Below are 26,494 nucleotides of genomic sequence, written 5' to 3'. Positions count from 1 at the left end.
TAGAATCATATAGAGCTGGAAGGGACCTAAGGAGGTCATCTAGTCCAGTTCCCAGCTCCAAGCAGGATCAACCCCAACTAAGTCATCCCAGCCATGACCTTGTCAAGATGGAACTTAAAAACCTCTAGGGATGGAGAATCCACCACCTATCTAAGCAATGTGTTCCAGTGCTTCTGGTGAAGTAGTTTTTCCTAATATCCAACCTATTCCTTTCCTTCTGTAACTTCAGACCATTGCTCCTTGTTCTGCCATTTGTCACCACTGAGAATAGTTTCTCTCCATCTCCTAGGGACAGATGATGTAAGAAAAGCGGAAGTACTCAATGCTTTTTTGCCTCAGTCTTCACACACAACGACAGCTCTCACACTAAGGTGCTAGACAATGCAGTATGGAAAGGTGAAGGGCAGCCATTGGTGGGGATGTACTTCAGCTTTTTTTACATCAGCTGTCACTAGGTTCTCTCTCTCATCCAGTAATGGTCCCACACCTTCCCTGATAACCCTCTTATTGTTAACATGCCTGTAGAAACCCTTCTTGTTATCTTTCACATCCCTTGCCAGCTGCAGTTCCAACTGTGCTTTCACTTTCCTGATTACTGCCTGGGATTCTCCAGCCATATATGTATACTCCTCCTCAGTCAACTCTCCACATTTCCATTTCTTATATTCATCCTTTCCTGAGTTTAAGTTGACCAAGGATTTCCCTGTTAAGCCAAGCTGGTTGCCTACCATATTTGCATTTCTTACTTATGCAGCGGGATGGTTTGTTCCTGTGCCTTCAGTAAGACTTCTTTAAAATATTGCCAGTTCTCTTGAACTCTTTTCCCCTTCATCTTCATTTTCCAAGGGATCCTACCAATGAGCTCTCCCAGGGAGTCAGAGGCTGCTCTTTTGAAATCATGGGTCTGTAATTTACTGCTCACCTTTCTTCCTTTTGTCAGGATCCTTAAAGCTACCATCTCGTGGTTGCTGTAGCCCAGGTTGCCACCCACTTCTATTTCTCCTACTAGTTCTTCCCTGTTTGTGAGCAGCAGGTCAAGTTGTGCATGGCCCTTGGTCAGTTCCTTCAGCATTTGTACCAACAACTTATCTCCTACATTCTCTAAAAACTTCCTGGATTGTCTGTGTGCTGCTGTATTGGTCTCCCAACAAATATCCAGATGATTAAAGTCAGTATCACTGGGAGGGCTGGCAGACTTGCCTGGACCCTCAGCAAGATGGGGGGTGGTGGTGGGGCTTTTGTGCTGCTGGAAGGAGCGGAGCCTTAGGTGGAGGAGGTAGGACTGGGGCAGCCAACCCTCAGCGGTAACCAGAGCATGCTGTGCTATGCCACCCCACCTCCACAACCGCAGCCCTCAGAGCCACCCAGACTCTGATAGAAACTGAAAAGCCACCAATGCCAGAGTAACAGCAGCAGAGACTGGGAGCCCTTGGCCCTTTTGAATTGCTGGGTCAGGGCAGTTGCCTCTTTTGTTTTCCCCTGCCAGCAGGCTTGAGTATCACTCAGGTTACGCAAAGAAGGTTCAGAAACAGGAAATGGCTTACCTAAGATCCCCTCAGGAAGTCTATAGTGCAGCTGGGAACAGAATTCAGATCTCCTGACACCCAGACTTGTGCACACAAGACCATCCTTCCCCTCTTGATTTAAATATGAATTTTTAAATAATTGAGTCAGTGCTAGTGCAGATTACACTGGGTTTGTTTAATGTTTAATGTTTCAAGTGAGCCTTGTTTTAGGAACTGCATATCTCTGGGGAGCGTCAGCTGCATTCCTCTGCATATCAGCACGAGACCAATTCATTTTAGCAGAGAGAAGACATTTTCAGTTTTCCTACATCATTTGTTGTCTGGCTGGACATTGTTCATCATTTCAAGCCAGGGAGGACTTTTTGAACATGTGCAGACTGTCACGCATCCTCTGTCCTGGAAACATACACTGAGAACATCATATGTCTAAAGAGTATGGTATCAGGACGTACTAGCACTTCCAGTACACAGACAAACAGAATGCACAAATCTATTTATCTTCTGTACTGGAAACACCAGCTAGTACTGACTGCCTGATTAACTCACCACACTTTGTAGTCATATGACCTTCCATCCAATTTTCCCATTTCTAAGTGCAGTACGTAGCCATCTGGAACAACATTCCAAAGACAAGACTTACTGTGCCTAGAATTGTGTAAATCTAATCCAGACATTCAGTTTTCAGGGACTAGCCATATTTTTCTCCCTCAATTTTGGAGGCTAGGGAGGGGAAATGGACTATTTAGTTTTTGTTGAAAATAGGGATTTATCTGTGTGTGTTCAGTTCTAATACACTACAAGCTTTGTTATCTGGTGTCCCTGGGAACTGGGAATGCCAGACAATAAAATGTGCTGGTTATTCGAGCGGGGACTGGCCCTGCTCAGCCCCTCTTCTCTCTCAAGCTGGGCAGCAAGGAGTCAGCCCTAGCTGGGCAACTGGCTCTGTGGCAGCCCCAGTAGTTGGCCCTGGCTGGTCAACCAGCCACTCAGCAGCCGGCTGGTGTGCTGGCATGTCAGTGTGCTAGCATGTCAGTTAGCATGTCAGGTGCTGGGTAACACATTTTTACTGCAGCACAATATTAATAAAATATATGATACAGCTGCTATTAGATGTCCTTTTTGTTACCGACATCTACAGGTTGTGATAGCGTTTCCAATCACAAGAGCAGCCTTACAATTACTAAATGATTAATTGCCAGAATTAATCACCATGTATTGAAAGCTGTGCTATGCTTCACACAGAGGTCAGTTCAGTGTAGTGAACCTGCTGTCTTTGGACAAGGGTGGATAAAGGACTCCTGCTACATGAGAATAGCGAAAGTGATGTTGGTTTGTCAGCCTGACAGAGTGGCCACCGTTCAAATCTTGCCTATTACCTCAATATTTGGGCCATTTTCATTGTATTTACTACAGGGAACGCCCAGAGAACTGGCATATCCTGAGGCATCATTACTCGTCTAGAGCAACTGACAGGATTTTTGAAAAGGTAACTGCTGTCTTTCACTTGATTTTATTGACAGCAGTTACTCAGCTTTGGAAGGGCACAAATTATTCCAGAATAACGTAATTTAAATCCTGAGGAGCTGGAATAAAACAATCAGTTAGAATGCACTGCCTCACATATATTACTTCTCACTTTGGCTCATCGAAGATCAAAGTCATCACCATGTGACTACAAGGTGGTCCGCAAACAAAGTTGGCACACCATGTGACAACAATGAAACAGAAACACCCACCTGAATCCTTTGTCAAAGGAGATGCATTTGGACTCATGCTTGCATAGATTTAGCTCAGGAACACAGTGGTTGATCACCTCATCACATAGCTCACCTGTGGCAAAGAAAATTAATAAGGCTGTAACACACCTGCTACCAACACAGCTCATTGGCTTTGCTAAAACAGCTCCAACCATGCTGGCCAGCGATGATAAACACGTAAGTGCTTATGTCTACAGATCTGACTAAACTGAGGTGATCCAGCAGCTCAAGGGGAAGCCCCACGCCAGTACCTGTTATGATGTCAGGACAAACTAAATAAGGTTGGACTTATTCAGTACTGAACAGTGTAATTCTACCTACACTCCTCAGCAACTGAGTAAAAACCTGAGAGGCTCAGTTCAAAAGACCTTACAATCAAGTTCTGTCAACTTCAGCTGCAGTTTTGCTAGAGTAAGGTCTGTGGGTCAGTTCCTGACCCCAAGTAGCAAGCATCAAAGAGAGCCAGTAACATATAAGTGGATATGCCCATTAACAGAGTCCTTAAACTTTTCACACCAAGCAATATTCTAATCACCGTTGATACTTTCCTGCCCTAGGCGGTGATCTGACACCATTCAGAAAAATGGCTTTTCAATAACGAGAAACAGCTTTAGGGCTGCACATAATTATACAACCCCCAAAATATTTACAAGAAGAGTACTGCCTCTATTGTACTCCTACAAGATACAGTTTTCTATAAACGGTTCTTAAATGCAAGCACTGTTCTGCTGTTTCTAGGTACTGTGTGTACAATTCACTGCATTTCCTTGGATCCGTGTAACTTTTAATAATGAACTATTCTACAGTGTTCAAACCAGATAGGTTATTTGAGCACCATCCTTCTTCTGAGCCCAAAATACTAGGTTATGCTTGAGTACCTCCAGAGTTAAGACCCTGTCAGAGACTGAGCATAAATGTTTGCCTTTAAAACAAACTTGTTGAAGAGAATGGACAGGTCAGGTATCCTCACTATGGAAACCCTCACACAAAATCCAGTCCCAAAGCCCCTTTAGCAGTAATACCGGTAGATTGCACCATCACAGTCTCAAGGGTATATGCAACTGCAATATATACATAGGCTCATATGCACTCACACACATATATTCTGAAAGTAACAACCAAACAGTAAAAGTGATGCCAGATCAATGATCAATGTTCTCTAGACATAGTCTAATAAAGCCTTCCAAGTACTGCGTGGTATAAAATGCTTATTTAGGTACCACAGCTATTGCACAACATGCAAATTGGCCCCAAATCATTCATACTTATCCCATGGAAAATTTCTCTGGGTATGGACTCTCCTCATGTGAGTCCAGATCCACTGTAGCTGCTCCAACCCCATCCTCTCCCAGCTCGTGTATGGGAGGCATGACTAGGGAAAAGGGGGCATTGGCTAGGTCAGCCCAATGAATGGTTCCAGTAACTCAGAGCCCTCCCCATGTAGTGTCCCATCTCTGGTCACTGGAGTTAGTATTTGCTCTGAGCAGTCACACATAGGCCACATCCCATTGTAGGCTGTCCCATCATCCCGCCCCGTCCACAACGTCATTTGAAGAATAATTTTGTTAAGCTTATTATTGTGACACTGGAGGCTCAAGTGCCCACTTAGGCTAAGGCCTGTAGCCCTCGCTGACCACTGGCAAATGCATAGTTGAAAATCAGTCTGCCTCACCTCTGTGTTAGCGCTGTTAAAATGGATGCAAAATTACTAAGACTTGACTGTTTAGACTTTATGAAATGCTTGTAAGTTACAGCAAGTGTCAATCTCACTTTAATAGCTGTTATAAGTCTTAAGAGTTTGCTCTGCAACTATAAACAATGTGTGCTGTGAAACTGGAAATTCCTGCAGTCAGGAAAAATGCATTGCCAGGTACGAAATACTAGTTGACCACAGAAGGTGGCATCTTCTGGCCCTCCCGCCAATCAGATGGCCCAGAGACCCTACATAAACCAAAGTGGAACATCAGTCAACTTTGTTATTTGCTCTCCATGATACCTATGAAGAGGGTATGCACACAGAAGCTCACTCATCACATTCTGCCCTTTGACCCTTAGTCAGCTGACCCAGGGAAGTCACAGCTTTTTGCTCCCTGCCCTGTCAGGTCAACTTTAGCTTCCAACTTCCCCAGTTTCTCCTCTTTGTCTATTTCTATTAGCTTTAAACGTGACAAATATTCCTTAAAAAAGAACGCCAGAGACTTTCTAGCTGGATGGTTCCACAACAGGAACTCAGCTTTCTAAAGTCTCCCCGTACCTTTTTGAAAGGCATCCATTTTTGTTAATGGACTACACTTGAGATAAATGCCTTAAGCTGCTGCTTTGCTGCAACATCCATACAAACTTTTTTTTTTTTTAATACATAAAGGAAAACAGACTTTTGAGAAAAGTCAGAAGAGTGGTGTAAACATCCAAAGGAAATCATAATTCTTCTTAACGTATTCTTTTCAGTCAGCTTGGAAAACTGACAAATGCATAGAAATCCAGTAAAAATTCCCCCAAAATATATACACTTGTCAAATATTATGACTGGCTGTGTCATGCTGAAAGCACCACTATCAAAATTTAGGAGAATTTCAGGCTTGGTACCAAACACAGCGTCCAACTAATTTATCATTGTTCACACAAAACTTGGATTGTTTCAGGTTCTTCCTTTTACTTATTCTCCTCATCCCTCCCTCATTTCAGATTTCAACATTACCAGATTGCTCTTGGGAATGTCATGCAACTCAGACAACCTCATCTTGGGAGGAAAAGAAAACGCTTTCTAGATAGTGATACTCAAGGCAAGAGCTAAACAAAATTTCTCTTTTCTCTGAGTTAGAAAATGTTTTAGATAAAAGTCTGTCCTCAAATGGGGTAGGCAACATTCAGTGGCCACCTACCTGCATGGTTTTGGGTCCTAGTTAGTGTGTCAATTAAAGGTCTTTCTCAAGTTCTTTTTTGAATCGTGGTATTATTGGGTTCAAAATAATACTTTAGCATATTGTGTCAATTTGTTATCTATTTGCATACAGGCTAAAAGTTGAGAGGCATTATGCAATTTTTCACAATTTTACAAGTGTTTTGTAGAGGGGGCATTCTACCACATTAAAGCTATGGCCAGGCAAGCCAATGCAGGGGGGCAAAAGGGGCAATTCCCCTCAGGCTCAGTGTTTCAAAGGGGACACGGCAGCAGCTGGAGCTCTGGGATCTTTTGAATTGCCATGGCAGCACTGTTGTATACAGCTGGGGTGCGGGAGAGCAGCTCCCCAGTCCATGCCGAGGGTTGAATGCCCAAGGTCCCACCTCTTCCACCCTTGGCCCCACCCCTTCTGAGGTGTACAGCCAGGCCCTTCTCCCACCATGCTCCAGGGCCTGCGGTGCTTCTCAGCGCTGCTGTCTATGGCTACTCGAACAGCAGCATGTAGAATACACATGATGTATAGCTCCGTTGGAGTCTTTTGCTGCAGCATGTAGCTACACACCACAGATGCAGCCAGCCTGTCGCCTTATATGCCACCACCAACGCAGACAAGCCCTAAGAAACGCACATGCCTCCAGCAATGCCTTCCAAGCCCCACAACAACATCCTCCACACCACCACTCAGGCAACTCCTCCCTACTTCCACACGGGTTTAAGCACCTGACATGCATATATAAAACTAAAAATTGCACTAATTCGACCAGTAGCAAATCCCCCCCTGTACATTCCACACCACCCCTTTCAACAAACCCTGTGAGAATGGACAGGATTTGCATACTCTGCTGGTCAGCCAAATAGGGTTATATCAGACCAGGAAGGAGAAGCAAGTTGAGAGTCTTGCTGAAAGCCACTCGAACCATCAGACTTTTCCTTGCTAAATTGGTGGAGGCATTTGCTCAGCCATCCAGCTGAGCTAAAGTGCTGTGGCAGGATATGAGGAGATGGTTATTAACATATGCAGGTACCCAGGTATTGCACTCCATGCATTCAATACACTACATTGAAGATTCTGTACCACACACAGAAAAAGACCAGTAACTAGTGCATACTAAATAGAGGGCAAGTGCTGAATGGGCAAAAAGACTAAGCAACTTACCTAGCCTGTAACTGCAACCTTCTGGCACGTGTTGAGGCCCAGTGGAGGAACAATATGAGTCAAACTTGCCTTGCTATGAACCATGCTCTGGAACACTGTGCTCTATCTTGTGCTTGGCACTGTTCACTACACTGACTTTTTCAAAGCCACAGCTTAGTAATTCCCAAACTCCTACAACATTTTGCCTTTTTTATATAGTTCAATGAAATGCCCAAGAGGGGACACAGGTCATTCTAAAGTAATCCCTTGTCATAGACCTCACTGTTTACAAAGACCTGCTAGCCTGCATGTTTATACAGCTTTGTGATTTTATATAAATCCAAAATCAAGCCAAAATAACAGCAACAGGGCAAAACAGAAACCTTTTGCACGCAGTTTGGTTTGATTTAATTATTTTGTTGGTTATTTAAATGACCACATTGTCATATGAGCTATTTATTTTACAGCATGTTAGATTTTTACAGCCATCATCTGAATTACATTGTTCCTTCCCAATCAGGAAGAAAAAGGAAGTGGAGTGTGTCAACATCTTTTTTTTTAAATCCCAACATTAAAATGATCTCAACATCCCACTGTAACTATCCACCAAGTCCCACATGTTCCTCAGTTTTACTGTCTGCATTGTCACAGTCCTTTGCTCTCAGTCATAATAATAATAAAAATAATTAACAACAGGACAAGGAAAATATTCTCAGCCTTAAACATTTCTCATAGAAATGGAAGGGACCTCCAGAGGTCTCGAGTCCAGTCCCCTTCACTCAAAGCAAGACCTACCACCAGCTCTGATCCAGACCCTTAAAAGGCCCCCTCAAGGACTAAGCTCGCAATCCTGGGTTTACAAGGCCAAGGCTCAAACCAGAACTTCATGACTAAGGGTAACAAAGCTGTTAAGAACTTCACAAAATTAAGCAGGAAAGAGAAAGTGTTCGCGGGAAGTGTTACTGATTTTACAGGGTTAAAATTATGGTTTATGTAATGCAGGTTTTAGGATGAAACAATGAATGAAGACTGGCTGGTCATTGTCTACTGAACTAATTTTTCCAGCTTGTGAAAGGCATTGAATTGTTTAGTTGTATGTACCAATCTTCTTACCTGTGTTCACTGAGGCAAAATAGGGGCATTCCCTCTGGCCACACTGATAAGAGCTGACTACCCACTACAGCTGTCCTCGCAAGATGTTACTCATGAGATACCCAACAATTGCAGCTAATGTTCCACAGAGACATGGTCGTCCCTGAACCTTCTTCTTCCCTTCATGCTGAATTAAAGAGAGGCAATGCCAACTGGAAATTTCAAATAGCCATCAAGGCCATTGGCAACTGAAAGCTGATGGGCTTCTCCAGTGCTAAACATTACTGAGAATGGGCCACAACATGCTGTGGAGAGAAATTATTGCCAATCAGGAGTAATTCTGATGCTTGATGAAATTTAACAGACCTGAGCCAAACCTTGGATCCAGGATACTCCTGTAATGCATCTCATGCTATCTAATGGCACGCCCACAGTGCTATTTTACTGTGCTGCAACTTTCAGGCACAGGCAGGTGAAAAAACACACCCCATCCTGAGTGCAGCAAGTTACAGCACCGTGAAGCACCAGTGTAAAGGAGCCCTGGGAGCTACTCGCCTCACCGAAGTGGGTTAGATAGAGCACAAGTAGAGCTCTCTCTCAGCACTGGTGCCATGGCCATACATTCACTTTAAAGAGCTGCCATGGCAGTACTTTCATATTTTAAGTATAGTCTAAGGCCAAGTCCACACTAAAGGGGAAGGTTGAATTAAGATACACAGCTCCAGTTAGTTTGGATTTAATACCCATTTTGAAATTCGATACATCGCTCCTGTCAGATAATCACTAAATCATCTGCCAAAAAACTAGAATTTTTCAAGCACTTTAGTGCCTTTTGGAAAGAGGGGACGTGTATGCGCGTGCGCAAGTGTGTGAGTGCATGCGCACATGTGTGTGCGCACACAAGCATGTGGAGGAGAGGGGGACGTGATTGGTCCCCTTCCCAGATCTGCTGCTTGGTTTGTACAGAGCATGTTCAGTACCACTGCTGAAGCTGCTGCCCTCACTCTGACACTGCTGGGCAGGGTTTATCAAGCACAACATTTAAAAATAGAAGCCAAGATTTTCCAGCCCCAGATTTTGCCTCAATCCAGCACGTTTGTTCACTGAAGTGAAGCAAGGAAAGTGGCAGCCAAAGTCCTAGTGCAGACAATCTATTCAGTTGCCATGAAAGCATACCAAGCCCACCTGCCAATGATTTATTAAGAGGCTTTGTTGCAAAATTTTAATGCTGGAAGATTTCTAAACCTTCATTCTGGACTCGTTTGACAAAGCAATAATCTTGAACTCATAAGTTTTATCAGAAAAAAATAATTACTTTGAAAATAATTTGTCTACTTATGATGAACTCAGATATTGGGGGAGCAGGTGATGTTCTTTCAAATTTTTGGGCAAGTTTTTGAAAAGTAGGAGCTGGAAGTTTGACTCCTAATTTATATTTAAGTGCCCCAAAATGGGCTAAATGTTCAGGAGTGCTGAGAATCAAGCAGCAGCCACTGTCCTTTTTGGTACCATTGAAACCAAGAGCTCAGTGAGATGAGATATGGGAAGAGAAGCAGGGATTCTGGCAGTATTTCCAGGTGGCTGAGCAAAGGATGTGTTCTGTTTCTCTCCAGCAATGAGATAAGGAAAAAATGCACACAACCTCCCAAAGGAACACTGATTCTTATTTATGACACCAGAGACTTGAAAGAGATGTGACCCTAGAATAAGATGTTATAGCTGACTGACGCCCTGGGACATGTTTAAGGCGACAAAGGAATTCATACCCTAATCAATCACAGAAATTTAAAGGCAGTCAAAACATATTACTTTGAAGAGACATATCACTGTGAGTGCTGTACAATAATTGGTTTTTAAGTCATCTTAGTTTATTTCCTTGCCAAGTGTATGATAGATTCCTACAGTATTCTGTATGTCCTGGGACTTTGACAGCATTGCTGGCAGTTATGCTCTGTGTGTGTGTGTGTGTGTGTGTGTGTGTACACATTAGTTCAGCTAAAGATTTTGTAAGGGAAAAATCCTCATGCAACAGGGCAATAATCAGGACTAATTAATGGGTGTTGTTTAAAAATTCTCCCTTTTGGAAGGATATTCCAAAGTGCTGCAGGAAAACACCTTGGTTTTTTTTTTAAACTCCATCCTTTGCTGCACATTGTCCCTGTCAGAGACAGGATGCAGGCTGAGATGGCCTATTGGGCTGATTCAGTAGAGTAATTCTTGCCTTCTTAAGTTGAAGAGGAACTGAAATTGCTATACAACCCATCCCAGAGCTGAAGAAAATTCTGTTTGTGCCTAATACAATAGTGCAGACATTATCTGTGGACAGCTTATCCTTGGGTTAAACCCCTGTAATGCTTTTGAGGCTAATGAGAGATTTCAATTAACCTGCAACCCCACCCCCACCCCAACAACGCATCAATTGAACATATTTGCCCAGATTGTGCTTCAGTTTATGGGAGTAAGTCACAAGAATCTTCAGCCCACGTTTTTTCCCCCTCCATTTGAAGTTGGCTGCAACTACTCTAACGTCTAGCAGAAGGTAGTGCAGAAAACAAGTTACAGCTTGCCTCTTTGTACACCAGTAGTTAAAATATAGCAATCTGTATGATACTGTATGGACAAGGATACCTATTTATCACTTATTGGTATTCTTAATGTGCCACTGAATCCTGAATACAGTGATTAACAGTCACAGAGAGTTGTCTACACAGTTGTCCACTCCTCCCAGAGTTGGCAGTTTATCATGATGCCTTATTTATTGAACATTGTAACTTTCTCTGTCAGCAGTGAGATCTGTGCTCTGTTTCTAATCCTCTGGCAGGATTTTCTCAGGTTGGGGCTCATCAACCACCAGCGCCCACTGTGTTCACATGTTGCAAACTTAACGCTCCTAGATGTGCTAGTGTCATTGTTCCACAGACATGTATCTCTCTTGGCAGGCCATAAATGCAGAGGAAGTATGCCATTTGGATCCTAACTCATGGGTGGCCTTCAGCATAAAGACTAGGGATTTGAACTGGTACCAGAGGCAACCAACGTGATGGACTGTTCATGGGTTTTTTTTGGCTAAGGATCCAGATTGCTGTGCTGCTTCCGCCTGCAGTCCCAGCATAATGAATAACCACAGTTTGACCTGAGGGAGGTAAACAGTGGATAGCTGTCAAGAAAAACTCAGACTGACTTCAATGAGAACAGAAAAGGACCCGAACCCTTCGCGTCAGTTATGTGTATTCAGTTCTCTTCGATGTTCACTTTTTTTGACTCTGCAAGTGAAAACTTGGGCTCTTGTTTTAGTTTTGTACACAGAAAGCAAACAGATTTCACATTTACCAAGTAATTAAACTGGAAAACTTCCACTCAGAACAAGAATCTCTTGGACAGAAGGCTGGGTGCACCAAACCTTAATCACTACTTGCTTTGTCTTTCAAGAAAATTATGGCTAAGGTCCCATAGTTCTGAAACCAGCTAGTAGTTAGAAACTTGTTTTGGTCTCAGATACACATATAATGGCTCAAATCTTTGGTGAACTTATAGATGTCCAAATTCTTAAAACCACACTCTAGAAAACCTCTGATTTGTATCTGAGACGCATGAACTATTAACATGCAAAGCCAGCAAACCAATCTAAACAGCTATGATTCAGATAAATTTAACTCACACTGCAATTGCAGCCCCTCACCAAGCTTGTTCTGGATCACGTCACTACAGCGGTTAGCTGTGTGAAACAAGCTTGCAAAGCTCCATTAAGTAGTTGCAACCAGAAGCCACCACAAGGCATTTTTCTTTCAGAACATTTTTGTTTACTGAAGTGCATGGCTTTGGACAGGCAACAGCACTTCAATAAGCTGCACTGGAGGCAGGCACCATAACCGTTCACAAACAATAGACAGTGTTGATGTGAAAAGGGGAAGAAGAAGAAGAACAACAACAAAATCTAGCCCAACAGCGTCCCTAGATATAAAATGGATTAGGCTCATCTTGCTAACATGTGACACCACACATGCGTTCTACCCATTTTTCAGTGATGCAAACTAATGAGCACACATCTTTCACAAGGAAACAAGATTTCCAAGATAATAATCTTACAAGCACTACTCTCTCCTCCTTCCCTCCTTTGTGTGATGCCATCTGTTTTAGAAAGGGGCCATTTTATTTCATATGGGTCATTTTTTGAAATTGTTTCCAAACCTGATCCCAATTACCAGGTCAAAGAGTGATGGATACATTTGCTGAGACTAGCTAGATCAGGGTCTTAAAGAAAAAAAAAAGCTAGTGTTTTCCAAATTCTTTTTAGCATCTATTCATTTCTGCTTCTAACTAAAAACACAGGGGTATAAGAAATAGAAACATAGAAATATAAGTTAACCAAAACACTGTAAAAACTTCAAAGACCAGCTCAGGGTTGGAACTGGTCAGATTTTGGCCAAAGGTTCACATAAATTCACATCTGATCACTCGAGTTGCCAATCCCACATGGATGACTGTGTTTGGATTCCAATATTAAAACAGTGAGACAGTAGATGCAAGATGATAAGGTGGTGTCTTGTGTAAGAACAAGCTCTGCATCTCTCTCTTTCTCTCAACCTATACATGAGAACAAGTCTGCAAGTTGGCTGAAAATGGAGCCTTGGAGGAAAATGGACAGAATGATAAAGAACTCCAGGGAAAGGGAAATTTTGTGGGCTTTGTTAGTTTTAAACAAGAAAGCTAAATATAACTAAATCCCAGGAAGTAGACACCAGCAGCATGAGGGAAAAGGACTCAGACAAAGGAAGATGAGTAAGTTCCTGTTTTGAAGGCAATGGCTAGGAGTTCACCTGATTTCCCTGAATCAAGAGGGAAGATTGCTGAGAACATGAAGAGAGCGACATGGCCACATGGGGCTCCAACACACTGTTCATCTAGTTTCTGGTCCATTGTTACCCTTACACTTCTGTTGAACAGTCTATCATGTAAGTAGACGGTTTTTTTAGCTGTAGGGACAACCTACACTTCCAGTGAGAGCAAAACCAAGGCAGGAGGAGTTAAAGACACTGAGCCACAGAGCTTAAATATGGCTTTATTGCTTAAATTTAGGTATCCTGATTGGCAGATGTTGAACTTAATGGGGGGGAAAAAAAGGAAAATATCAATGATCTTGTAGTTTAGGGCATAAGTGAAGAGGTTTAGACCTTATACTTTTGTTTCAGCCATTGACTCTTTGCTGCATTCAGCCAGTCACACGACATTACTGTACCTCAGTTTGCCTGTGGATCAGTCTTATCTATTTCAGGGAAGAGGTGCGAGGCTCAGTTCATTCCTGTTTGTGAAGCACTTTGGCCGTTTCTACACAGGCCACTTTCTTTGAAAGTGGCATGGTAATACATGGCCCGAAATATGCTAATAATGCACTGATGCAAATTCCCCACACCTCATTTCATGCGGTCATGTGATTTGGAGTCCAGAAGACCATTCTTCAGGACTCCAAAATGCTGTTTAGAAGTGTGGCCCCTGGGGGGGGCCTCCGGAAGAAGGACTTCCTTCCGGAAGACCCCCCCAGGGCCGCGCTTCTAAATGGCGTTTTGGAGTCTGGAAGAATGGTCTTCTGGACTCCAAATCACGTGACCGTATGTAATGAGGTGTGGGGAATTTGCATCAGCGCATTATTAGCATATTTCGGGCCGTGTATTACCATGCCACTTCCAAAGAAAGTGGCCTGCATAGAAACGGCCTTTGAGATCACTGGACGTGAAGGACTTAGGAGAGAGTCAAGAATATTTTTAATAAAACCAAAATGGGGCTTTGGGTGTGGGAAATTCCTTTCTTCTATACTCATGTACCATACTGGGCATTTTTCATCTAGGATCAGCTAGAAAAGGAAAACACTGGAAAATTATTCAGTGAAGAGAGATTTACAGCCTTCATTTATTTTAACCAATGAAAGCAAGATTCATAGTTGGCATATTTTTCCCAAAAAAGGGTATAACAGTCAAATTAGAGAAAGACTAGATAAAGCAGGGTGATTCAGAGGAATAAAGAAAAGCTGTCATATTTTCAACAGAGGCCAGCGTAATGCAAAAACCTAGAATGTATGTAGCCTGTTTGAGAATTCCGAATATGGGTGAAAACTCCTTCCTGACCTTGTAGCAGTTAGCTTATTCTCTGAAGGATGGTATTGGATTACTTTTATTATAACCTGCAAACCCATGTCATTAGCTATTGGGTTAGTCTGCTCCCATTTTTAAAGATATAGCCACACTATTGGTATCCCTCATGACCTGAGTGGTTTTGACCAAGCATATCCATCATGAACTGGGTTCAGTTCCTTGTCACCAAGCCCCTAGCATACCAGTATTTTACCCAAAAGACTTTTTGCTGCCACAAATTAATCAGAATGATTACAAGGTGTGAACCAGCACTCTCTTCTGTACCAAAATTAGCCTGCAGTTAATGTGTGTGACCCTGAGCACACATTTCATTAGGCTCCTCATTTTTTTAAACACAAAGTGCCTCTAATTCTTCTCCTTACCACATGAAAAAAGCCTAATTTTTTCAGCTTTTGATTGTATACAAGACCTATCACACCTCTATCACATGCATACTACTGTTCTCCAGCCTTTTAGCTTTATTGTTTATAGCTCTAATACAATTTGTTTCAACTGCAATCACATAGTTATTGTCTGTACAAAGGGCTGCTTTTCTAGGACCTGGATATAGTATACTATATCAGGCAGAGTGTATCATGCATCTGAAACAAGAAAGCGGTCCAAGGCATTTAAACTGCATGGCTATTTAATGAACTAGTACATTCTAGCTGATAAACAGTTTACAACAGGCAATATTCAGCCATACATTATAACAACAGTGAGCTGGAAGATGATTAAAATATTTGCAAATGTGACTCTGAAGGGTCATAAATGTTTTTTGCCCATGACTAGAAATGATCCACTGAGAGGTACTATCCTGCAGCAAAATCCCACTCCACCCCTTTTCCTGGTGCTTTTCTCGACAATAACTCAGCATAAGGCTCTTAACAAGGGCAGAGCATGTGCATTGGGTTCAGTTCCTTGCTAATTATCTCTTGCTTAGTTGCTCAGATACACTTCCTTTTGTAAACATAAAGCTGTTAGCACCACATAAGGAGTCCCATTTGATATCAGCAACATAAGGCTCACATACATAGAGTGCACATAAGAACAACTGGCTCAACACACTAGAAACAAAGTTCTTTGCTCTGGGCCAGCCTAAGCGTTGCTGAGTATTTTGGCAGAAGGAGTAGATAAAAACTCAAATACATTTTTTTTCAAGTCAGAAGGCTTTTCCCAGTCAAAGATTTACACAGGCCTCTCATATTGGCCACAGAAAGCATTTTATAAGTTTGGGAAATTCTGGAAGACTTCCTTCTCACTTACCAAGCCACTCCAACTTTATTAGGTCCAGTGATATGCAATACCTTTTGGCATACGAGAAGCCAATCATTAATGCTCCACACACGGAGAATGACAAATTTATCTCAAAGCATCAAAATAGAAACATGGACATTTTCTCACCCCTGTATACTGAGTGGAGAAGGTCAGGCTGGTGTGGCTTGCGATGAGTGAGGTATTCACTCCAGCAGTCTCCAAAGAGGCAGCATTTTGACATTTTTGAGTTAACAGGGTTCATAGCCTTACAGAAGAATTAGGAAGGAAGACAGCTAAAACTCAGGACAAGAGTCAGGAAATCTGGGTTCTATTTCCTTTCACAGACTCTCTTTGTGACTGAGGGCAAGTCCCTTAGCTTCCATGCCTTAGTTCCCCACCTGTAAAATGGAGGTGACTTAACTGCAGTATTGTCATGGTTGGTCCACTGATACATGCAGGCTTTGAGCTTTTTAGATGGAAGTCACTTTAAAAGTGTTACTATTATAGTATAATTTGAAACAGGAACTGCTTTTATTCTCAGAGATGCTAGTCAGATGTAGTTTGAGTTAAGCTTAGTACTGGGAACACTTTTGTAAAAACTTTCATGGAAAAGTACAAATTTCTCTAATCAACAGATGACCTTGAGAATTTCTTGTTTATACATTTATAGTGCAGTTCCAGTAACCGTGATGAGTGCTTCTGACCTGGGGAAGTACATGTGTACGTTATACGCCAAGACAGTAATAGATTTTCCCCTCTGACCCTTCCCAAAAGCTGCCTTCTGGTACGAATTACACTCTCTTGGGGTAGCAGTGAGCTCTCTGGATTAAAGGTTAGACATATTGCTGGAGCTGCCTCCTTGCAGAACTATTCCCTTTGTTTGCCTCTGTTTACTGGATGAGCAGGAATTCGCTGACAGCACATTTGCAATCTCGATGCTTAAAAATCTACTCAGAATCTGGGTTAATGCCACATATGTAATCTCCCCAGGTGGGAGGGGGACCAGTTTCTTATGGTGCCCCAGGTGAACTGACATTTCCTAAACTGCTCTCCTGTGTCCTTTGGCTGTGATCCTTCCTCACCTGTGTAATTAGGAGGGCAGAGACAGACATAATTGTTGATTCCATCCATGCAAGTGGAGTTATTTTCACAATCGTTATCTTCACAGTCATCTGGGTTTATTTCACATCTCTCTCCCTCATACCCTAGAGGGCAAGAACAGCTTGGGGGGGAGGTTTGGGGGAGGGGAGGAGAGACAGAAAAAAAGAAAGAGTAAAAGTTAGTTTGGATTTCAGATTATGCTGCTGCTGTAACCCTGCAGCATGCACATGACTAGCAAGTTGGGTGATGCACTAGCAACGACTTTGATGAAAGATACCACAGTGACAAGCCTGGACGCTGTGGCTATGGCTACACTACAGAGGTATTTTGAAATAAGATAACACAGCTACACACAAAATGCATGTCAAAATACCACCCAGCTAATTCGAAATAGCCTTTCTGGACACATAGCACTATTTTGAAATAGTGCCCTTGGGCATCATTATAGCTTATTTTGAAATAGCACTCTTCCATGTCCTAACACTACCTATTTCAAAATATCTATTTTAAAAATAGGTATTATTCCTCTTGTATTGAGGGTAACCAATTTCAAAATAACACACTTGCCATACTGAATTTATTTTAAAATAGTGCATATGTAGTCTAGACTCTAAGAAAGTTATTTCAAAATAACAGCTGTTATCTTGAAATAATTTTGTAGTGTAGATGTAGACTGTATTCCTTACTTATCCACAGAGAAGGTACAGCATGGGCAGAAGAATTCTTCCCTCCCTGCACTTCCATTGCCCTGTTAGCTGATGTGCCTCATCCTTGAATTAGAAGGAACAACTCTAGGGTGACAGGGAAAATTCACTCACCAAGGCTAATCAAATTCCTGGCTTCTCTGTTGAAACGTGAGAAAGGGCGTTGATTGTTACAAAATATTTGGTTATGGCACCTGCCCACCAAGAACTGGACTGAGGACACCAATACACACACAGTCAGGAAGCTGTTAAATATTCTAACTCTTTCACCATTGGCATCCTGGACTGGATTTGAACTAGTGATGTAGAGGGAAAAGTATTTTATCTCATTACCACCTTATCTCCAAACACCACCTTTTGTTAATAGATCTTCCAAAATGAGCATTTTGAGTCTTAAGATATCAGCACTTTTTCAGCTCCTTCAGTACCCATGAAGTATCAACCAGGAAAGAATATTTAAAGTAAATGGTGATACAGTCCACATGCTAAATATGTATTACTCCCAATACTCAAAGAAGATCTCAGTGTAAGTTTGAAAGCTAGTCTCTTTCACCAACAGAAGTTGGTCCAATAAACAACATTATCTTATCTACCTTGTCTCACAATACCTTGGTAATACACTAAAACAAACCAAATGAACACAGACAGAAATATTTATCTTACGAGTACTGGGACACAAAATTACTGCACTATGGGAGTAGGGAGGACTAGATGCAGTGCAGAAAAGGTCTCAGTTGTACTCCAGAGTCACCAGTTTGAATTTTTAGGACATCAGGTTGTTATGGTCATGAAGGAAACTTGGAGACTGTCACCCAATTAAAAACCAATGCAGAAGGCTCTGCCTGATTTTGCAGAGAGCCTGCAACTCTATAAGGAGCAGAGAGGCAGAGCTGTCCCATCCACAGGATGAGGTGGGGCATCCACTCCAGGCCCTATGCTTTTGGGGACCCCATAGCAGTTGCACTACCCATGCTATGGACAGGAGTGAGAGAATTGCCTGGAGCAGGGTATAAGTGGCGTGGGCAGGCATCTCCTCTAGGCTTCTCCCCTCCCTGCATTCACCAGCTGCCTGCAGAGAACTTGGGCGCGGCTGGCTGGAAGGCAGCAGCAGAGTGCCATGTGATGAGTGTGGGGAGGAATGGCAAGGGAGGCCACAGGGAGGCTATCCCCTTCAGCTACTGCTGCCATCTGCCACCTGTCCCCTCCCCCAGGTAATCCCTGGCCTGGCTGGTTGGGGTGGAGCCCAGGGGTCAGTGTGGGGGCAGAGTAGGAAAGGGAAAGGGCATGAGGTGGGAGGTGTGCCCAGGGCCTTATGCCTAGATTACTGGGGGTTGTGTTAATTTATTATTTTTATTACTACTACTGCCTGGACAGGAAAGCATCAGTGCTGCTCTATCATTTGCTGGCTACTGACTGCTGACTGACTGCTACTGACAGCTGGTATTAAAAGGAGGCTCTGCAATGAAGCTCAGAGGGTTTGGTAGCTGTTAGAGAAGACACAGTTCTTCCAGGCTGGTTGCCTGGATCCAGCATGACACTGGCTTTTCCTCTCTTCCTGCTGTAAAGATTGGCTGCAAATGACTCCACACACATTGGGGAACACTTTAATCTCCCAAGACATTCAATAATCGTTCTCAAACGGGCCACCCTCTTGCAAAAGGATTTTACCACAAGATTTCAGAGGGAGACATCTGAATTGGAATTCATTAGCAAGTTTGACACATTTAACCTGAGCTTAACAGAGATCTCAATTATCTTACACATCACAAGGACAATTTCCTCACCTTTGATAGTTGCAGGGATGGCACCAATCCCACTTAGCTTAATTTACTTCTTCCACTGGTCCTGTTAGTGACAGGTGTCTCCCCACCTCCTTTTCCCCTTTCTCCTCCTCCTTCCTCCCCCGCCCCCAACTGCATATACCATGGATTGTTATTTTTACTCCAGATCTGATGAAGGTGTTCTTAACCATGTAAGATCATTGCCTAGGAAATAAAATTGCTAGTCTTTAAACTGCTACAGGACTGACTGCTTGTTTTTTGTGACTTCACTCATAATTCGGCATGATCTCGAAGAGTAAACTTGGCTTTCCGTGAAACATGGGCAGTTAATGCATCCTCTCCTATGGAAACCCAGGGAAGAAAAACCACACAAGAAAGTCAGAGAGTGTGAGAAAGAGAGAGTGTGAGAAAGAGAGCACGAGAGCTCTCGACCCAATCATGTCAGGAAGAAGTTCCAGAAAAGGATTAGCACAAGGTAATAGGTTAGAAGCAGCCAGCTACATTCCTTCAGATCTACCCTGACCATTTACAGGTCAAGAGCATGAAAAGGAAGAGGAAAATCTTCAGAGCAAATGACTAAAAACAAACCGTTCAAATCAATTCAATTTAAACTACAATAAATCAATATGAAATATTTTCTTTGTCTGGCTCTACCTCATTAGTACCAATAAAAAATGTCCTCTTAGTGACCCCGGTATGATTCAGGGGATCACAGGAGGCAGATAAGAAAGAGAAGAGCTAGCACAGCACCTTTTGTGGCACAGGGAGTGGAAAGAGGGTAAAAAAATCTAACAGAACACAAGCATGCATTTATCATGTCACCCATTTCAATTATGCAACCCCATTTTTCAGGGCTTTATAACTCAGACTTAAAAATGTGCTCCAGGCTGCAACTTCACATGCAAGGTCCCGGGCTGGGAGGAGAGTTCTTTCGTTCAATGTAAAAGAAAAATAACAAAAAGAGATTGTGCTGGTGATATTTATAGTATATGGATATTTCATTCTCCTCTTGCCATATGCTGACTGGGTCAGCTTGGGTGTATGCAATTAAACACTGCTATAGTAATGGGCTGCTGCACCAAAGTTTACAACAGGGATATTACAGTTTGTGAGATTGTTATAGTACAATATTGCAGTAGGAGGGCTATTCTTAAGAATGGATATGTCACCATAATGAAATTTGACAACCAAAATTTCTTGTGTCTAATCTAATTACTCTGTTCTAGGACAAATCTTTGCTTTATTATTTATGTGACATACTTCATTTCACTTTGCATCCATTTGTTCTAATGCAGAGATCTGGGTGCAAGAATAGGTGCTGGAATTAGAGGTGCTGGGGAAGTAGCAGCATTTCTTCACCTGGAGTGGTTCCCATCATTGAGATTTACAGTTTGGGTCAATGGCACTCAGCATATGTCCTGGGTGCAAGTGGAAATTAAATGGTTAAAACATACACTTTGGACCTCCCTCTGGATTGTACGGTGGAAGAGTTGTCGTTTAGGAAAATTTGTACATGTTTTCCCCACACAACCTGGAAGAAAAGTATGAGGTTTTCAGTGTAATCTGAAGACCATCAGATGGGGCTCCTGTTGACCAATGGTGAAAGTAAGCTCCAGCTATGAGTATACAGAATGGCCTCGTTGGTAATTCATGGACTTGGGCTCAGGAGACCTTAGTTCTAGTTCTCATAGGCAGGTCTGCTGATAGGGAGAGCAAAGGGGCACCTGCATTGGGGGCCTGCCAATTCAAGGGGACAGAGCCCTGGGCCCTTTAAATTGCTGCTGGAGTGCCCTGCTGCACTGTGTGCTCTGCAGACCTCTGTGGACTAGGGGTGCCCATTGCTACACTCCAGGTGGCACTGAAGGCTGGATACCCCAGTCCACCCTTTCAGAGGGTACAGAGCTGGGACCCTCCATATCTTGCCTGAGAGTCTGGAGAATGACCTCGGGCAAGTCATTCCTTTGCCATGTGCCTCAGTTTATCCTTCTCTGGAATGGAGATAACAGGAGCCGCTTTTCTAAAATGCTCTGAGATCTGATGATGAAAAATGTTATGTATGAGCTGGTTAATTATTATTATTGAAAAGTCTCTGGACTCTACCTTCTGTTGGTTAACTCTGGATCTGATTACCTGAGCACTCAAATTGTCTAGTTCCGCATAGGAAGAGGTGGCTTGCTAGCTACTGAGAGGAAAAGCATTTACAAAATAAAAATTCAGCCTGCTATTCTGGTTCAGGTATTTCATGGCACTGCTGTTCTCAAAGACTCTGGGGTTCCTGACTATAATTTCTCCTTCACCATACTGCAGCATACTATGCACATGTTAGTTGCTTCCCTTTACCTCAGAAGTAGTTGCTTTTCAACGGTGTCGTGACTTTAGAACTTATGAAGCACTTTGGGGTTAAAAAAATAAAAATTCTCAATCGTTGGTGCTACTCTAAAAAGAGTAATGTAAAATTAGCACCGTCATACACAACAGATCAGCTTTCTGCGCATATTCAGAGGCAGATATGGTTGATCCAGTGTCTACAGTAAGTGATCATGGAGTTTTGCTCCTTACTCTGTCGTCTGTTATTTCTTGTGCCTAACCTATATTTTAATGTACACGTTGAACCCCTCTAATATGGCATCCCTGGGACCTGACTGATGCTGATCAGAGAATCTGCTGGACCATAGGAGGTTGTATTATCTAGTCACATTACCAAAACTTCCACTGCTCACTGGGATCTTAGAAGACATTTAAGGGTAAATTAAAGCTAAATAACAGTGCAGAATACTGAGAGCCAGGACTTGTTGCTGTAAATAAACTTATGGGAACACAGGAATCTTGGCCACACCCATGATAAGTGTTCGTCTGGTCAACTGACATAATGCTGGATTACAGAATTTGCTGGATAAGAGAGTTCCAACCTGTACTAAGTTCAATTTCCTGGATCATTCAGATGCAAGACATAATTTGAAGACAATGGGGTTGTATGGATGTCACTGAGGGCAGAATACGGCCTACATAACCTTTATTACTAGGGAAAATGTATGGTATGAAAAAGCAAACAAATCAGTTTGAGACCCCAGACTGAGTTTTAAGAGCTGGCCATTAGGCATATAAATCCTTTCACTTGTAAATGGAGCACATTTATAAGGTGCCACTGAGATGCAATGGAATAGGAAGACTGCAATAGGAATAGGGAACTGAACAATGCCATTGTTAGAGTCACTTTTCAGAGCTGGGCTGTGTTCACAGCAAACTCAAAATGGTGGGCTGTGCTTTTTCCATGCTACAATTAATCATTTAGTATTTGGATAAAAAAAATAAATACAGAGATGGTACATCACACTTTAAAATGTCAGCTCGTGTACACAGAGTAAATCTTTTGAAGGAAACGATGGCTTTTTGGCAGATAAACTTTGTGCACCTGCAAAATAAGTGAATGATTCTCTAGCTTGTAAGAGCTTCATTTATCCTTGGCCAAAGAAGCATTGACACTGCAGAATTTATCAGCTTCAAATTTTTTCACAGGTTAATGAATTTCGTATTTGTGGAAGGCACAGGACTAGCAGTCCTGGACAATGAAATTCTCTTTGTATACAGCCTTGCACAAACACCAGACTTTCCCCACAGTGTACTGCCAATGATCTGTGGCTCATCAGGGGCTAAATCAGAGTCAGAACGGGTAGCTCTCTCTCCATGACCTGGGTGGTCCTTGATTACAATCGTAGCAGATGGACTACCGGGTGCTAAAGGACACCAATGGCTTTTGCGACACAGATATGATACTGTTGCAGCCTTTTATGAATCCCATCAAGTAGCTCTCACTGCGTGACCTTTGTCATAGCTCCACTCCACTGTGGCCAGCTATTACAGCAACAAAAAAGAGACATGAAATCACCTGCTGTTTGGAGCCCCTTGGCCTACCTATGCACAGCTGGGGTATGGCATGTGGGAGATGATACCATCTCAGGCCTCAAGGTGAATTTTCTGCCTTTGGTTGGCTTATGTCACCAGTTTAGCATTATTTAAAATTTTGTTTGTCTGTGACTACAGAAACGTGAGAGTTAAAACTCTTGGCATTTTACAGGGAGGAAATCTTTGGCTTGAGTTTCCTCTTACAAGAGTAAAGAGTTGACAAGCTTGGCAGCTGAGTTTGTGTAATACATTCCTCCAGGGAAGAAAATCTATAGAAGATGTAATTTCTTTCACAGGCCATACAATTGAAAACTCTAAGGAGGCCTCTCATTAAAACATTTTTGGACATTTACTTCCTCATAGAGTACAACTGAAGGGGATAGTTTCCCAATACAATGTGCACAGATTTGTGCATATAGCTTCAGTATATGCCAACAAGAGTTGGACATCCATCAGCGAGAGATTTCCCTCCAGAAAATGAGAGCTCAAAATGTTTCTCTTCTTCCTCCTCTACCTCTCCACAACTCAAAATCTATTGGCACAGATACATTTAGAGCAAGGGTCAGGAACCTTTCTGAGGCAGAGTGCTGAAATTTGACTTTTGACTTCTTTACATGGTCCAAGTGCCGGTGATACTTTTTAAAGTCCTACTTACAACAGCTTCATTAATAAATAAATTAATATGCAGAGCTTTACCATTTAGGTAGTGGTTGGTAGCATTAGCTGGTCTTTTGTTAATCCACAAGCAGCACGGCTTTGAGCAAACTTCTGGCTGCACGGGGGTGGGGCTGAGCTCCTGCCTCATGTGTCGATGAAAATTGGGGGATGTGTGACTCTTGGCCCCTGTTCCGGGAGTTGCTGACCCCTGGTTTAGACAATGCCTTATACTTCTACAGTACATCTCCTCCTGCTGGACAGGAGCCCAAGCTACTTGTAATATGGTGAGTATCCTCTCATGGCCAAAGGTTGCTCTATGGCACTGCCTGTTTTCCTCATCTTCAGTGAGCACCAAAGATCCACCTCAGTTTCGTCTTGTATCAGCAGCTGATCTGATTCCCCACCATGTAGGGCACAGCAGAGATTCCTCCCAGCTAAATAAGCACGTATTGCCTAGCCCAGTCTCTTTTAAGTACAATTGTCTGTCCAGATAAAAACCCATAAATGACAAAACACAGTTCCTTAGCTCACCCTTTCTCCCATGGTTTCGTGGCCTCGTCTCTAAGTTTTTTGGGGAATTGTGATTTTTGCAGCTTCCCAGCCCTGGATGGCTTCCCTGCTCAACCAGCTCCCTTCTCACAGATAGATCTTACTCAGTGAGCACTCTCAGCCAGCTCTGTTTCCCTTTAGAAAAGTGGTTGCAGAACTACCTCTGGCTACGTCTACACGTGCAGCCAACATCGAAATAGCTTATTTCGATGTTGCGACATCGAAATAGTCTATTTCGATGAATAACGTCTACACGTCCTCCAGGGCCGGCAACGTCGATGTTCAACTTCGACGTTGCTCAGCCCAACATCGAAATAGGCGCAGCGAGGGAACGTCTACACGTCAAAGTAGCACACATCGAAATAGGGATGCCAGGCACAGCTGCAGACAGGGTCACAGGGCGGACTCAACAGCAAGCCACTCCCTTAAAGGGCCCCTCCCAGACACAGTTGCACTAAACAACACAAGATACACAGAGCTGACAACTGGTTGCAGACCCTGTGCCTGCAGCATAGATCCCCAGCTGCTGCAGAAGCAGCCAGAAGCCCTGGGCTAAGGGCTGCTGCCCATGGTGACCATAGAGCCCCGCAGGGGCTGGAGAGAGAGCATCTCTCAACCCCCCAGCTGATGGCCGCCATGGAGGACCCAGCAATTTCGACGTTGCGGGACGCGGATCGTCTACACGGTCCCTACTTCGACGTTGAACGTCGAAGTAGGGCGCTATTCCTATCTCCTCATGAGGTTAGCGACTTCGATGTCTCGCTGCCTAACGTCGAAGTTAACTTCGAAATAGCGCCCAACGCGTGTAGACGCAACGGGCGCTATTTAGAAGTTGGTGCCGCTACTTCGAAGTAGCGTGCACATGTAGACGCAGCTTCTGTGACCTGGTCATATATTCCAGGACCCCACTGCTGGAGTAAGCTTCTTCAGTTGGTTCCTCTTTCCAGGCACACCCAGTCAGAACCACTCCTCCTCTTTCTGCTCCCTGACAGAAATTTGCAGCCTCAGGTTTAGACCTGTACCTTTTAATTGGCTCATTTGGACTCACCTGTTCTGACTGAATGTGGTGGGCCTGGTTTACTCGCAAGAACTAGCTATTCTGCAACAGTGTTTTAGACTCAATAGGTAACACAAAAAAGTATGGAAAGCAGAGGCTTTGGAGGGACAAACATTCCTTTTTGCAGAGGATTTCAAGATGTCAGAATTTGGCTTCATTCCAAATTGGAGCAAAACCATCCAACTTCAGAATTGTCCATAATAAATAAATAAATAAAAATTGGTTACAGGGTCTTTGTAACATTATTTTTGGGAAAAACTGTATTTTTCAATTTTGACTTTTATAAATGCATATAATATGATATAAAATAAAATTCAAGGTAAAATGTCACACCAAAATGAGAAACTGAGAAAATTCATTATGAACATGTCAAGCCAGGATGTCTGGACATTATTGGAATCTTTTTTGTACTTTTTTCCCCTCAACAAAATTCAGGAAAAATTGATTCAGTTTCACCTGCATTGCAAGTTTGACACAAATTTGTGTTTCAGTGGAATATCGTTCCATTAAAAGTTTCTCAGATCACCTCTAAAAGAAACCTTGCTCATTTAAAAGTAACTCTGGAAAATGCATTTGAGGTCTTACAATACAGTATAATCATGAGTTGACTGAGGGTGGCCTAGGTAATTTAGACAGTATTTTCTCCACCTGTAACTTTAGAATTCTGTCTCTCACTTTAGCCACCATTGTTATTTTGCTGCATAAGCAAAAAGACATAATAGACACTCCTCCAACAGGTATGCCATGTAAGTATTTTGTCCTGTATGCAGCCAGAACTACCACAGAAGGATGTTTTCAATAAAAGAGAGCATAAATGCTTTAGTAGCAATTTCTTCATGACTGCAGCAACTAATTTCCTAAAAGTGTTCTATCATCTTCAGTGCATATAACTGGTCAGAGCTACAATGTTATATTTCAGCTGAAAAACAAACATCCTATGCAGCACAA

At 42.7% G+C, this 26,494-nt stretch overlaps 1 protein-coding gene across 2 annotated transcripts in view; it reads right to left on the bottom strand.

The window, feature by feature from the left end:
* Window positions 1-26,494, bottom strand: part of SLIT3 (slit guidance ligand 3) — a 738,435-nt gene that overhangs the window by 44,027 nt on the left and 667,914 nt on the right. For both annotated transcript variants that reach the window (XM_075009368.1, XM_075009369.1), the window contains 2 exons: window positions 16,877-17,016; window positions 3,263-3,356 (listed from right to left, as the gene is read on the bottom strand). In XM_075009368.1, the coding sequence (XP_074865469.1) occupies window positions 3,263-3,356; window positions 16,877-17,016 (234 nt within the window). The remainder of the gene's footprint in view (window positions 1-3,262; window positions 3,357-16,876; window positions 17,017-26,494) is intronic.

Source organism: Carettochelys insculpta, chromosome 15, assembly GCF_033958435.1.
Source record: "Carettochelys insculpta isolate YL-2023 chromosome 15, ASM3395843v1, whole genome shotgun sequence".
In the NCBI taxonomy this organism is placed as follows: Eukaryota; Metazoa; Chordata; order Testudines; family Carettochelyidae; genus Carettochelys; species Carettochelys insculpta.
Note: the sequence above shows the minus strand (reverse complement) of the source record. Positions and strands in the feature narration are given on the sequence as shown.